The 16,440-nt window shown below is 39.1% G+C and overlaps 1 protein-coding gene across 1 annotated transcript in view; it reads left to right on the top strand.

Annotated features, from left to right (window-relative positions):
• stxbp5l (syntaxin binding protein 5L) overlaps positions 1-16,440 on the top strand; it is a gene marked incomplete at both ends in the record, with an annotated part of 158,317 nt that overhangs the window by 21,611 nt on the left and 120,266 nt on the right. The window contains one exon of the mRNA XM_083920978.1: positions 3,627-3,724. Coding sequence (XP_083777104.1) covers positions 3,627-3,724 — 98 coding nt within the window. The remainder of the gene's footprint in view (positions 1-3,626; positions 3,725-16,440) is intronic.

Genomic DNA, 16,440 nt, shown 5'->3' with positions numbered 1-16,440 from the left:
AACGGACTTTGAATGTCAACAAACAAAGTCAAAAGTAGATAGCACCAACCTATTAATTTTTCATCTCAACCAATCGTCACACATTCTAATCAACCTAATAATCTAATTCAACTGTTTCAAGATGCATCGTTACATCCCCAGCTTGGATTTCTGCACCAACCAGAAATTAAAGTGAAATTATGTGCACACACACCGCAGACGTGAGGTGCACGTCTCTCTTTCTTTCTCTCTCTCTCTCTCTCTCTCTCTATCTATCTCTGTGTGTGTTTGTGTATGTGTGTAACAAGAATGACAGGGAGAAAAAGTGTTATGTGGAGATGAATGAACAGAACAATTTATATTTCAAAATCGCTTTAAAAAAATAACAAACCCCAGAATCAATTTGTGGCGGTCGGTTTTGATTCTGTGGCACAGTGCCACACATTGGTCTATGTATGGGTAACACTGATCTAGGCAAGGTCTAGGTGGAGCTATATGCCTTCCACTTCTGGATAATACTCTGAACGGTACTCAGAGGGATAGTTAAGCTAAAGCAGAGGGAGACATACTTTTAAATGTTGTTCTGAAATTGAGGTTAAAAAAAAAAAATTAACTTCCCCTCTCAAATTATACCCACCCTGTCGGTTCTGTATGTTTACAAGAAATAGATCATTTATTGCTTTTCACATGATTTGTGAAATTCTTAAACTGAGAATTGACTATGTTATGTACTTCTAATGGAATACGATGGAACATTGTAAATATATTATATCTCGGCAAGGCTTTTCAAATCCATATTATTGACTGACTGTATTTGTATGCAAGGCAGTCATTGGCCTAAATGCAGCAGTGGAACCCCATTGTGTAGGTATTAGTCGAGCGACGGATATATATGCCTCTGAAGGTTATCCAGAATATAATAAGGGCTGCAACTAATGATTATTTTCATTGTCATTGTATTATCAATTTAGATAACATAATTGTGTATCATGATATCTCGATATGATTTCATAGCGATACGATTCCATTGAAAGACAATAAACAATCATATGGAATTATCGCCCAGCCCCATAAGAAACTAGAAAATATTTGCATTTTAAGAAAACAACTAATTGATTAAGCATCTCTTAATATGTTGTGAATTTAACCTGTCATGCACTCTCCTAAAGCACTCAATCAATACAAATATTCAGTATGTATGTGTAATAACCTATGGGAGTATGTATGTATGCAAAGCATGCACATGAGCACACATATTGTACACACAAGCACAAACCCACACTCTGCCTGTTGCAATGGGGTTCACTGTGTCTTTGTGTTGTTTCTCTTTTTACTCTGTCAAGTCTGATTACTGCTCAGTGATTTCAGTGATTTCATTCTGTGTTTTATAACCGTTTTATTTATCCACAGACTCTCACGTTATCTTTCCAAATTCATCCTTAGCAATATTAATGACAGCACAAAACCCCTCCTACAGTAATTCAGGCAGCCAAACAAAGGGGTTTGTGATGGTGATGAGGTGGGGAATTGAGCAACAATGGGGGTTATATTATGAACGAACAAGCCACTGATGAGTTCATTGTGGGTTCAGAACTGAAGGTTTATTATTGATTGTTTTTTTATATCAGTTTTACTCATGAAATATTATGTATCTTTTCAAATATTCTTTTATGATTGTTGTTGGCCTTTTCTGAGAACTAATGGGCATTTTCCTTTACAGTATGCAGTCAAAGGCCGCTAGGGCTGTAATTAAAGACTATCTTCATTATACACCGTAGATTCATTATTTGATCATGTTCTCAATTCATTAATTAGCCTACTTGTTTACTTGTTTGGACCAGAAAATGGTAAAAAAAAACGTTGCTCTATGTTTCCCAAGGCCCAGGGGGAAGTCCTCAAATGTCTTGTTTTGTCCACAACTCAAATAAATTCTGTTTACTGTCATAGAGGAAGAAAGAAACCAAATAAGCATAGCCTATTCACATTTGAGAAGCTGAAATGAGACAATGTGGATTTTTTTCTTACAGAATGACTCAAAAGAATTGGGATTAGGACCAGATTTATTCATTTCATGAAAAGCCCTGCACACCCACACAAGTGTTGTTGTGGCTGGTTCAATCTCTGCTCGGCTTGAAGGTGAGCATTACACTGTTGGGGATTACATGAGTTCACCAGGCTCCGTGGTTCTGTCCAAAAGAATAGAAATGGAATGAAATTAAAATTGACGTCAAACTGTTTTTCCGTGTTTGACTAGTTCAAGACAAAAAGGTAATTGTTGTTAGTTGGTATGGTAACAACACGCCATTTGGTGGCCTAAAGTGTGTCACACTTACTAGTTTGAGAACTCCCTTTTGGAGTGAATACATTTTGGTGACTTTGCAATAGAATTATGAAGTGATTCAGTTCAGCAATCCCCAATTCAATTGTAGGATTGCCTGATTTTCACATTGAAAAAAGACAGACAGTGTTAGTGTTATGAGTATGTTTTTATTCTTATTTGTAGCATTGTTAAAGTAACTCCGATTTACAGAGACCCAGCAATTTCCCCATGAGCAGCAACAAGTCGCCTGTCAAAATCACCAGACAGAAGTATCACAATTATACAAGCAATAATCAGAGCCACAGTGCAAACTCAGTTTAAATCAGTGTATTGCACAATGAGCTACACTCGGCATGAGCAAGTTATTTTAAATAATTGTCCAAAAGGCTCTTAATAATGTTCTCCAACAGAAACAGTCTAAAGTTAAATCAAAAATCACTTTTCGGTTTCAAGCACAAAAAATAAATAAAGAATTTGTTTAATTCTGTTGTAGTTGTTTTTGTAGGAGTGAATCATCTTCTCAAACTAAATAATAATAAAATGTTGGGGGAAACACTGTAATAATAATAATAATAATAATCATGATAATAATAACAATAATAATACAGATGCTTCAGTTTCTTAGCTAATGACACACTATATACATATATCCGTATAAGCTTTCAGTTAATTGAAATTCAGATGCATTTTCAGTGTGTTCTTTATTCATGAATGTTAAAACAATGCCCAAATACAAGTAATAGTAGAATGTTTGTTTACAACAATATGCATAGTTATATTGTTCAAAATTGTGTTTGCTGTCGCCCCAGCAGTCAAACATGAAAATGTTTTTAAATCCTTAAAAGCCTTTGTTTTTTGGTGGCCTGAGTTAATGAAAAGCGATGTGGCAATCATACAAATAATAGTCAAAATTAGACAAAATATTTGATGCCAATAAAAAGCAAACACAACATGCAATGTCCTTCATACATCATTAGTTATCTTTAACCATTAATCCGAAAACAATCACATTTCAGATGATTTAGTCATCTATTTTCTTTGTACTCTAAATACTGAAAAGTTTAGATTGCCTCCACACGGCTCTCACCCCACCAAGTGAAATACCAACGTTTTTTCACAGCCACATGCACTAACGTACACTTAAACTGCTTTATTAGTGTTATGAATATCAAGTATAGTACCTTTTAACAGGATTTAAGGTCACAGTTTTAGAAAATGGACATTCACCACACAGTAGAATGTCATAGTGGCAGGCAAAATCACAAACTATCATTCAAAAATGTTTTTCTGTTTAACTTAAAGTGTTGTTCTGTGTTTTTCCCTGCAGACGGTGCGTCATGGTTTCCCTTACCAGCCCACTGCTTTGGCCTTTGACCCTGTGCAGAAGATCCTGGCCATTGGTTCAAGGACAGGTGGTGTACGGATGTATCCTTTAGCTCTCATCTGCTCACTTCCTTCCTTATTCCATACCGGAGACACACTAGACAACTATGCATACATAAAACAAATATGTATGTATTTATAAATAGATTGCCAGGCTTTTGCCACCCTTTATTATTGCACATTATATATTTAAGAAAAAACAAAACTAAATGAGTGCTCACATTATGCTATAAATGTTTTGGTGATCTTTGTTAGACAGGACAGCCGTTAGTCTCAAATTGTTATTATTATTACTATTATTATTATTATTTTTATTATTATTGCTGTTATTAGTACAAGCATAATTTACTAGAGACCATCTTGCAATGGGATCACACCAGCCATAACACCAAATGGGGCCAGGAATGTAAAGTTTTCCTACTTCTTCATAAACCTGTGGCACTGCTACTGTGTGGCAGGGGCCTTGCTTCCTCCACCCTTCCCCCCATATCCTCTAATTCTCAGCCCTGTCATTTCATGTTGCTCGACTGTCATGTCGCAGGATCAGAACTGTCCATCCAACAGCCCATCCCCTGGGTCACCCGGTCACAGGGATGAGAGAGGACATGTGAGTGCAACCAAGGTAGGAGATTACACCCTCATAAACATGCAGGGTTACCAGTATGCCTTTAGGGAAGCAAGCACTTATTGATGCTGCAGCAGCAGCACTGCTGGCCCTGCAGGCATAATAGATGGACCATGGTGATTTCTCTGCTGAAAGAAACAGAAAAAAAAAGAAAATTGACAGAGGAAGATCTGACATTGTTTAAATACTTGAAAGGGAAGGCGAGAGTCAGAGAATAGGAGTATCTCTCTAAAGAATGCCTGACTATGAAGCAAGGCTGCGATTTCAGCTGGATGGAAGCCCCTGAGTGACTTTTTGTTTGATTTGTATTGACATGCTGCACACACCTTCATCTGCTCCCATGCGACCTGTCACTCTATCTCTCTCTCTCTCTCTCGCTCTCTCTCTCTCTCTCTCTCTCTCTCAATTGAATGCTGTCACATACACACTCTATTTTACTTTTTCTCATTCTGCCTTGCCCACCATCGCTTTCTGTCTAGAGAACCTTTCCTCCCTTATTTCTGCTTATTTTTTCAATTCAACCTTCCTCTGTCCTTCACAGCCTGAATGTTCTGCCTTTTCTTCCAAGGGCTAGAAACGTCCAACTGCCATCTTGAGTCATGGTCCTATTTTGTTTTTTTCCCCCTCTAATTTGCTCTTATAATGCGTTGTCATGTTCCTCCCTTTGTGTTGGTACTGTATACAGTGCAGTGGTAGTCATTGCAGAAATTTCTCAATCTCCATTTCTATGATGGTAGAATAGCACTGTCTTTTGCTTTTAGTCTGTATCAACGCTATGTTAAGGTTGCATACACAACCAACCAAGGATATATCATAATTTCACCAGAATTCAATTTTCTCACCCAGTGTCTCCAGGGTGGGGCAACGTGTCAAAACAAGCAATTTCAAGCTAGCACCCTGTCTCTTTTATATTTGTCTGCTGTGACTGACCCAATACTGTAGATGGTGTCTTCTACCGTAGCAATGCATCATTATTTAGCAGAAATATATATTTTGTTCCTGCTAAGAAATCTGTATTGTTCAACTGTGGGCTCAGAGTCAAAGATTCAGATGACACTATTGATTGACTGTGTGGGACTGTTGTTATGTGGGACCTCTGTGGGAGGTACCTTTTAAACAGTGTGTGGTGTGTAGGCATGAATGTTTTTCTGAGTGACTGCTTGTATGTAGGGTATGTGTATTTGTGTTCTTCAGTATGATCAGTATATCTTAATATATATGGAGTGTGGTTGCTTCGAAAGAAAAGCACTTTTGTCAATGACTTGTTAAGTAAGTTGTCAAAAAAATTGATACTCGGAAAATAATCGATACTAAAAATGAGTATTGGATTAGTTACTAACTTGCAAAAGTATCAATACTTTGGCCATCAATAGTGCATCCTCCGCCTCCTCCAGTTGATGCGTAACGTCACCCAGACAGAAGCTACATCTCGTCTCTCTGAGCAAGTTTTAGTAGAAAATGAACAAAGCAAAAGTGTCGTTTGGAAGTATTTAGCCTACGAGGCTAATGACCAGGGAAAGGCTTCAAGCAGCTAGCGTCTAATAATAAACAGTAATGTTAACAGGGGAGCTAAGCAGCTGACATCATCAGTCCTGTCCGTCTAACGTTGAGACCTTATTTTAACAGGATGACACAATAACATGTTTGAAAAGTCAACTACTGAAAAATAACAGTGGCAGCCTGCTATACGAACTCTATGTAATCAGCAAAGATAATATGGTGCAAAGTCACCAGAAACACAGAAGATAAACAGGATTGTAGCTGAATGCATTAGCATGGACCAGATCCCTGTTTACAATGTGGAGAAAACTGATTCACCAACTGAATCCAAGGTTAAACTCCTTCATGGAATCATTGTATTTACACAGAAATCCCTGAGCTGTACAACAGAATAAAACAAACAGGAGTGCGACCATATTTGTCATATTTAAATACACCCTACAGTTGTGTTTTTTTCTTATTTTCAATATGTCAGAAAACTTTTTAAGAGTGTTGTTATTGATGTTTGTATTTTTCTAATCGTTAATTTTAAAAAGTTCTGCCTCAATTTTTTGTAATTTTCTCCCTGTAGTATCGAAAATTGTGAGAATGAGTATTCTCAAGGGTATCGGTATCGACTTTGAAATTCTAGTATCGTGACGACCCTAGTCAAATTACGGTTTGTCATTTCATTTTAAGGAGCAAACTAATGAAAAACAGATTGCACTGGCCTTTTACCAGTGTTACTGTTGATAAAGTAACGTATGTTTATGCTGTTTCTTTAATGAAGGTAATGTAGCCTCACTAGCAGTTAGTAACTGTATCAGAGCGAATCTGCATATTGTCTGAGATTAAATCTTCCGTGCGTCAGTCACGTGTTCCAATCAATTGATTACATTTGCTGTTACGTTATTGTGCTACTCAAATGAAATTGCAGGAGTCTTCTCATCAGTGAATGATGATATCTGTGATCAGCATGGGGCACCGTGTCCTAACAGCATACGACACGAACGAGCGTCCGATAAAATTAGTTTGGGTACATTGATTTTGATTTTACTAACTGGCTGCGAGCGCAACCCGTTAATATTTATTTGTTTTCCGCATGGTACAGAGCGGCAATGGATGAAAAACAGCTGATTCATGAAGTTGAAATGATCAGTTGTCTATACGAGACCTCCTCATTTTACTACAAAAACTGAATCAATATGTTTGTGTAACTCTACAGGCCAGATAAGTGAGGAGGAAGTGAGTGTCTGTCTGTGTGCCTGGCTGTGTGTGTGTTGCAGGTTTGGGAAGACAGGGACCCTTTGAAGTGACAGCACTGCTTAGTACGCAGTGCACGAGACATATACATGTTTTCCACGCGCATATTTTACAGCCTGCTCCACACATTCAAAGAATAAGTAAGGACAGAAGGCATTAATGAGATGTGATAGTCTGACGCTCGAGTGCATTTAGGACACCAATCTTCCCTCGTTTAAAAAATAAATAAATAACTATATATGATTAAAATAATTCTGTAGCATGTCTTTGGACTGTGGTTGTCTGTCTCTGTTTGTCTCTATGTGCCCTGCGATAGACTGGCATCCTGTCCAGGGTGGACCCCGCCTCATGCCTGATGTCAGCTGGGGTCGGCTCCAGCCCCCCGCGACCCCGACAGGGACAAGCGGTTGAAGATGAATGAATGAATGAAAGAATAATTCTGTAGCGGCGATGAAATACTGAAACACTGGTGTTTAAAGACATAATGTAGGCCTGCATTAAGCTGACTGAGGCATTGCTTTAATCATAGCTGGTTTCAAATGTAGGAAAAAATAGGCAGACGAGTGAGTAAGAAATGGAAGCAAGTAAAAAAAAAAAAGTTATAGGAAGGTAGACCATAACAACTGGAGCCAAATGAATCTTAGACTGGTCTTTAGTGTTAGACCAATGTTACAGTAATTTTGCTGCGAGATTAGTCTTAACATTTTAGACTAATTTTAACCTTAAAAGTTAGCCAGACTAACTATAGACTAAGAGCCATGGTATTCAGATAAATGTTGACATCTATTTCAAGTCTGAAAAGCTGCATATATATTAAATAAAAATAGATTTACCTGTATGAGTACTCAACCCCTTCTAGTGTAATTTATGCAATCACTCGATATGGGCAAACATTTCTCTTGCCTTCCTTTCCTCCTACACACTAACTCCTTCACTCTCGAAGCTTGCTAATGAAGCTAGCTAGCTAAACACCATATTGGATAACTTCACTCCACCCTCTCATGTGTGATTTGCATTTCTTGAGTGACTAATCACTTTTTCAGTCATGATTTTGCATTGGGTGGGAACTTAAACTGGCCATAGTGACTAAGAAACACAAAAGATACAGCACACAGACTGCTACAATCTGTTGCATAGTGATTTGTTTTAAACAGTATTATTTGTTAATATCTGCAGTGCCAAAATGTCATATATTTAATCACAACAGGACTGGTGCTGCTCTGGTGAATGGTGCATAGTGATGATGTCATCAGGTTAGGCGCAGTGGGTTGGCAATGAGGCGCTCTGCAGTGGTCTCCTGGGAAACTCCTCCCCCTGCCTGTGGCTAGATTACCATAATATGCTGAGATTTGGTTTATTGAGAGCAAATAGCAAATAAAACAGAGAAAGTGTGTGTGTGTGTGTGTGTGTGTGTGTGTGTGTGTGTGTGTGTGTGTGTGTGTGTCCTTATAACAGTCAATGAGGTAAGAGACAGAGGGAGAAAGGAAGAGGAGTTGAGGAGGATATCAACAGCTTTTTATAAAACGTGACAGTTTTGAACAATGTATCACTTAAACAGCAATACTGTAAGTCATTGCCAGATTCTTTTTGAGACATTACTAGGTCCTGGGGCTGTTCTATTAGACCTCATTAATTTTAAGTAGTGTATGTGTACCTAATAAACTGGTAAATATCTTTGATACTGATTCGTACTGTCTCTGTATGTGATATCAACAATAAGAATATCAATAGACTCGACTAAAGCTGATATTGCAGCGTGCCCACCTTATCAACTCAAGGCACTCAAGACCCCTGCCAGGAGTTTGTTGACAGTGCTGAGTAATCAAGATAAGTGAGCCAGCGTTCATAACAGTCCTCTGCTTGTTGCTAGGTGAGAGGGCGACCACAGCTCTACTTTAGGATATACTGTATATTCTCACATCAGCGGCCACATGTTCAATGACCAGCAGCAAGCAATTAGTAAACCTAATTTGGCCAATAGAGCGTGAGCGGACAATGACTGGTCACTGTGTGCAGTGCCAGTTAGACAAACATCAGATAGTCATCAATTAGGCATTTGTTGTTGTCACACTGTGCTATTGGCCTGCAAACAAAATGACTACTACAGAAAGTGACAAAAATCAGATGCTACCCAGTTTTAGAGTGTTGGGTGTATTTGTGCACACCCTGCTCTATTTACATAATTTCTATCACCACTGTTACCCCAAGCTGTTCTCAAACTTGAGCTTGTTATCAACACACCCGTTGCTTTGGATATGAGCACATGCACACGTAATCCCAACAAGACATACATCCTGCCTAATGACTCACTTGGTTTTGATTGAAATACACATAATGGGATTTTGCAGTCATCTATTTGTAAAATAGAGTGATGGAAGTTTTTACAGGCACCAAAGATGAGCAAGCAAAAGTGCCGCTTTGGTAGTGGGACACAAAAAGAATGTTGCAGCAATATTAAGCTGCTCATAGCCACAAACAGCACTCACCCCTGTAAGGTGCACGTCAATAGAATTAATGGCTCTACCCTGTAGTTTACCACGGATTTATTAAGAATCAGCATGATGTATAGCAAATTATATTTTCCTTTAATTGTAGTTAGTACTTTTTAGATATTCACTTCATGTTGTTTCTTCTATCTTTAGCCTGCACAACACCTCTTTAATGAGTGTTTCCCTTGTTTTTTCCAAAGGATTACCCAAGGGCCGATGTTAACTGTTGCATGGTTGCCTTTGACTGTGGAAACTTCCACATGGTGCGATCACATGCAAATCCGGATGCAAATGAATGAGGGGGCACTGTGCTTTTTTCATTAAGTTTAAGATTATGTTCACCTGAATATGGTCTTAAGTGTTTAAGTGTTTCGCTGGACCCTGCTCAACTACACATATATCCATTAATAGCTTAGATTATATAGCCCCTTTGAAGGGAAACAAAGAAGCCTTACATGAAAACAGAACAAGTTAACTAACACAAGAACAGAATAAACAGAACAAAATTGAATAAATTGCATAGTGGCATGGTGTCAATGTTTATCAGTAATTACAGGATCAAACAGTTTATAGGCTATGGTGAACAGGTGGGTCATGAATATGTCCATCCATGGAAATGGCATTATGTATTTCTGCCACGAGATCTCCAGAGGGTGGGGCCTACCACGCTGAAGGCTCTGTCCCTGAAAGTCTGCAGGTCGGTGTGGGGAGTGGTGGGCAGACCCGTGTCCGGGGATGGAATGTATATACAGTTTGTAAAGGTACAAAGTTTGACACTAGGCTATGAATAAATCTTAATAATGTGACCACACAATTGTCATCATTATCGTTATCATGTACTGTATTCTCTCTTCTGACACTTGTATTTTTCCTACATTTTATTACATCCTACTAACTACATGTCTTTAAAATCCCTTTCTACTATTTTTCATCATATGCCCTTTATAATATGCAGATAATAGCAGATAATATGCAAATGGTAAATATAGTTTCACTGCTCTTTCAGTATCATGTTGGCTATACATGTAGGCTATTTGATAATAGGCTAAATCCACAAGCTGACATCTGTGGTGTTTCAGTGGTCTCATTTTGCCTTTTTGACCCCCCTTCTTTTAATTAGTCATCATCCTTCCTCAGGGTTCCATTATAGCTAGTATTTCTGGTTTGGTTAGAAGACCACTTTTTTCCTTACTGCTATGTAATGATCAGTACCATTCAAAGAGGAAACGAAATGCACCCGACGCCCCATGTTACTCTGCAGTTTGTTTGCCTCTGTCATGATGAGAAGCCTTTGTTACTTAGGTTTTCTGTGTCTCATTGACTGTGAATTACTTTCTAGGTTGTGAAAAAGAGAAAGTAAGGAAGAGAGGGAGGTTTTGTGTTTTTTTTTTGTTTCTGCCTCTTTTTCATTCCACCCGTCTTGGCTTCCGTTTTCTAATTTCTTTCCTTTCCTTTCCTCTTGCCTCTCTTTCTTTCTTCATTCCTTTTCTCTTAACCTACACCCATTTTACCTGCTGCAACAGCAACACTTGTTTTGTTTTCCTCTTTTGAGTCATCGTGCGTGTGTGTCATGGAAAAATGTGGTCCTTGGGTCTTTCCCATAACGGAACAAGAACAATGAGGCTTAAGGTCCAAATCCTGACTTGAATAACAAATCAGTCTGGACTAAATCAGTTCTATTAAGGTTAATCCAAGCTCATACAATCGAACCAATTTGAGACAGGTTCAAGTACTCAGGATAACTGGCTGTTTGCCCACCAAAGCATTTTTTTCCCAACTGAAAATACCACACACTCTTCTGAAAACGATTGCTTTGAAAGAAGTGTTTTTTCTCTATATAATAACTGCATATTTGTGCACTTTACGTAAGAGAGAGTGAGAAAAACCTTTGTTTTGCTCTCATTTCTGCTCGTGCCGAATTCTCCTCTCCTTGCGTTTCTCTCTGGTTGTTGAGCTAATAAACAGGGAGAGCATTTTTGCTCTCTTTCCAATTTAAATGAATCTGTTACTATGTAGAAATATATTAGAATTTGAATCGTTATAAAAAAAGAGATAGAAACATATGACTCATATAAATATAAAGTGTAATTAATATAAGATTTTTAAACTCAAAATTGCTTCAAAGTAATGAAATATACAGTCTATTAGTAAAAAACTATCTGCACGACCCCTTGACATGTCTGGACCACTCGTATATTATGTTCATTAGGGCTGGGTATTGTCAAGAACCTCACGATTCAATTCATTTTTAAATCTTTAGATCACGGTTTTGCTGCATTCACTTGTAATCGGAAACAGGAAATTACAAATTCTGAGTCAGGCTAGTAGTAATGTCAGAAGTGTAATAGAAACGTGTGTATGTGTGTATTGAAGAGGGTAACATATAGGGGACGGACTGGAAGTAGACTGGTAAGTGTGTGTCAATAAAGTTTACAAAAGAGAAAAAAAAAAAAATTTTGTCAACACACATAGTGACCATGAACATGATAAGATGGAGGCTCTGAAAGAACAGACTCACCTGCAATTACACCTTACCGCCACAGAGACTGCTAAAAAACAATGTATCTCAAGTCCATGGAGTACAACATTAATGCCTCATCAAAGCTCACCTGCGGAGATAAAAAGTCAACATTCACTTGAACAGATGAATGGTGTTTGGCTTCCTTCAGTGGCACTATCGCATGGAGCCATGAATCAGAAGTCCGCTGCTCTGCGGAACAGGAAGCACTCATACAGAGACTGTGACTTAAGTACACTTGGATACACTACTATGTTAACACACACCTTGACAATGACATTTTGCTGCTGATGGCACTGATGGCTAATAGTCAGTCCACTCCTGGAGCTCATTGGCTCATCCGTGGTTAGAACCGAGAAACCACATTTTCATGTCATGATGCCAGAGGAATTGGTCAACTCTGAGTTTATAGTATGAATTTTAGTGCTTAATCGTATATGCTCTCACTGTAGAGTTTCAATAGTTATATTTATAGCTGCTTCATGTTCTTCATCCTTATTCGCCTTATCCTCCTGTTTTTTACTCTTTGGTTCTTCGTGGCGAGGTAGTTGAGGAATAAAAGGTCAGTTGTCTATTAATAGCAGCACTGAGAATAGTCTAGGAAATGCCACAGGTTTACATTCACGGTCCATTTTCTGCTAAATCATAGGCAATATGACAGGATATGTTTTCAATTCAGCTAGAGTCAACAAAGATCATGGGCTTTTAGACCACATATGGACTATATGCACTGACTCTTACCAAACACACATGAAGACAAGCATCATAGGAGTAAAACAATTAGACAGGCTTGTTGTGGTTTACAAAATTAAGAATTCTTATTCTGTCTGTAAAGCTATTTTTTTTAAAACTCACTATGCTGATAGCACAAACAGGTTGTACTACCATTATCATAATTTTTTGATCCAACTCAAGTAGCACTTTAGTACAGGTTTATTTCAATGTACTGTACAGTGCATCCGGGAACTAATGACAGCGTTTCACTTTTTCCACATTTTATTACGTTACAGCCTTATTCCAAATTGTATTAGATTAATCTCTGTCCCCAACTATGACCACGTGAAAAAAGTTTTCTTGAGAGTTTTGAAAATTTATTAAAATTAAAAAAACAAAGAAATCACATTCACGTAGGTATTCACAGCCTTTACCATGAAGCTCAAAATTGAGCTCAGGTGCATCCTGTTTCCACTGATCATCCTTGAGATGTTTCTACAGCTTAAATCGAGCCCACCTGTGGTAAATCCAGTTGATTGGACATGATTTGGAAAGGCACACACCTCTCTATATAAGGTCCCACCGTTGACTGCATGTCAGAGCGCAAACACCAAGCATGAAGTCAAAGGAATTGTCTGTAGACCTCAGAGACAAAATTGTCTCGAGGTACAAATCTGGAGAAGGATACAGAAAAAGATCTGCTGCTTTGAATGTCCCGATGAGCACAGTGGCCTCCATCATTCGTAAATGGAAGAAGTTTGGAACCACCAGGACTCTTCCTAGAGCTGGCCGGCCGTCTAAATTGAGCAATCGGGGGAGAAGGGCGTTGGTCAGGGAAGTGACCAAGAACCCGATGGTCACTCTGTCAGAGATCCAGCGTTCCTCCGTGGAGAGAGGAGAACCTTGCAGCAGGACAACCATCTCTGCAGCAATCCACCAATGAGGCCTGTATGGCAGAGAGGCCAGGCGAAAGCCAGTCCTTAGTAAAAGGCACAAGGCAGCCCGTCTGGAATTTGCCAAAAGGTACCTGAAGGACTCTCAGACAATGGGAAACAAAATGATCTGGTCTGATGAGACAAAGATTGAACTCTTTGGTGTGAATGCCAGGCGTCATGTTTGGAGGAAACCAGGCACTGCTCATCACAAGGCCAATACCATCCCTACAGTCAAGCATGGTGGTGGCAGCATCATGCTATGGGGATGTTTTTCAGCAGCAGGAACTGGCAGACTAGTAAGGATAGAGGGAAAGATGAATGTAGCAATGTAAAGAGACATCCTGGATGAAAACCTGCTCCAGAGTACTATCTCTGGAGAGATCTGAAAATGGCTGTGCACAGACGTCTCCCATCCAACCTGATAGAGCTTGAGAGGTACTGCAAAGAAGAATGGGCAAAACTGCCTAAAGAGAGGTGTGCCAAGCTTGTGGCATCATATTCAAAAAGACTTGAGGCTGTAGAGGCTGCCAAAGGTGGTTCTACAAAGTATTAAGCAAAGGCTGTGAATACTTATGTAAATATGATTTCTTTGTTTTCTAATTTTAATACATTTTCAAAACTCAAGAACTTTTTTCGCGTGATAATAATGGGGCATTATGTGTAGAATTTTGAGGACAGAGATTAATTTAATACAATTTGGAATAAGGCTGTAACGTAATAAAATGGGGAAAAAGTGAAACGCTGTGAATACTTTCCGGATGCACTGTATGTCAAAACTTTGTGTGTAGTTTCTCAAGGTATGTTTTTTTGGCCGAACCTCTTCCGTGAAGACCACTTCTGGCCAGTCTACTCGGGACAGTAGATGGGTGTACCTGGGTCCCACTGGTTTCTGCCAGTTCTGAGCTGATGGCACTGCTGGACATCTTCCGATTTTGAAGGGAAATAAGCTTGATGAAGAAGTTTTCGTGGCAGACCACTGCATCTACGATCCTCAAGGTTGCCAGTTTCTTTGTTTTAAGAGCTTGAACAGCACATCTTGAATCCCCAGTCTACTTTAAAATCTATTTTTTACCTTGCTTGATGCAGTATAACTACCATGTGTCTTGTTGCTGTGCTCAGTCTTGCCATGGTGTATGACCTGTGACATGAAACGGTCTTACACAACCTCATCTCAGTAGCTAAAACGTTTGCACAGTAGTGAATGTGAGCCTTGAATATTCTAACCTAGCAAGTGGGTGCCTTAAAGATATAATACATACGATTTTCATCTAGTTGTCTATTAAATTACCATCTATCAAAGAATGACTTAAAACAATGGTGAATGATCATATGAACTAGGGCTGCAGATATCAAATCTTTTGTAATCGAGTATTCTACCGATTATTCCATTGATTAATCGAGTTATTGGATTAAAAAATATATATATATAATTTGCGAGCGAGTCGCTCTCTTCCTGTTTACCGTAACAACAAGCAATGACCAAAACGAGACTGACACATTTAAAAAAAACATTTAAAAAAAACTATAAAGACTGATCAGGTAGGATCAGGATGTGTAACATCCATGAACAACTAAACATGGAGGCATTCACAAGGACAGCTAATGTTCTCTTCCTCTTTCTCCGTAACTACGGCAACTGCCCTCCTTAAAGCGGAACAGCGGCACTCGGTGAAGTGGCGTTAACACGGGCTGCTTTGGGCTCAGACGCTGAAGCATCCATGTCCTGCTGTTGTGGTATAACACTTCTAGTTTTCAGTGGACACATTAAACCATTTTGGCGTGTGAAATGATCCCAAACTTATTCTCTGCCTTTTCTGGATCTGGTGATGTGCATCCACAAAAACGTTACGGGTTGAACAATGATTCCTGCGCTGAACTGTGGCGACATTCTCTCGCTAAAGGCATACGTGCTGCCATGTTAGTGACGCTGCTGACAGTGGTGGGTCTGCCGGGTGGAGCTCGTCACTGCCGGCTATGCTGCGTTTCATTGTAATCGTAAATTGGGAACTTCCAACTTTTGAGTCAAGCTTGTAGTAAGGGCAGAAGTATAATAGGAACATGTGTGTGTATGGATTTAAGAGGGTAACATATAGGGGGTTGACCGTAAGTAAATAGCCAAATGTGTGTCAGTCAAGTTTACGAAAGAGCAAAAAACAAAAAGGCAATACGCACATAGGGACATGTTGTTGATCTTTATATACTGTACAGTCAATGGTGCAGAGGGAGAGAGAGACCATGGATATATGGATACCATAGGAGCTGAAAGTCAGAGATTTATGGCTCTATTTTTGGTGCACAAGGTGCAACACAAAGCACAGGCAAAGTGGCATTTTCACACCATGCTGTATTCCCCTTCCAGCTGATTAACTGCAGGTCTGTGATCCATCTGCACTCTCTATTAGGAGACTGGCACATTGTCAAACTGCAATTATGCATGTCAGATTCATTGGCTAAATTTTTGCAACCAGCACCATACTGTTGCAAAGAAAACACACAGGTATTGGTGCTCTTGTCCACATAGGTCTCCAGTTTCTTATGCACTGTAGATCAGCAGAGACTGGCTATCAATTGAAAAATAGTCATTCGTTGCAGCACTAGTCAGACCAACCACTAATACCAGTGCAACGTTAACTGCAGTGTGTTTTTGACTGCGCTTTATGTCCCTTGATTTACAAAAATGGAGCTTGACAACTAATGCCATCAGATTTCTCTGCTGTTCCTGTATATAGTTTCTG

The sequence above is a fragment of the Echiichthys vipera genome (genome assembly GCF_963691815.1).
Source record: "Echiichthys vipera genome assembly, chromosome: 10".
NCBI classification, from domain to species: Eukaryota; Metazoa; Chordata; class Actinopteri; order Perciformes; family Trachinidae; genus Echiichthys; species Echiichthys vipera.
The sequence above is the reverse complement of the archived record's forward strand: the minus strand, read 5'-3'. Positions and strand labels throughout refer to the sequence as shown.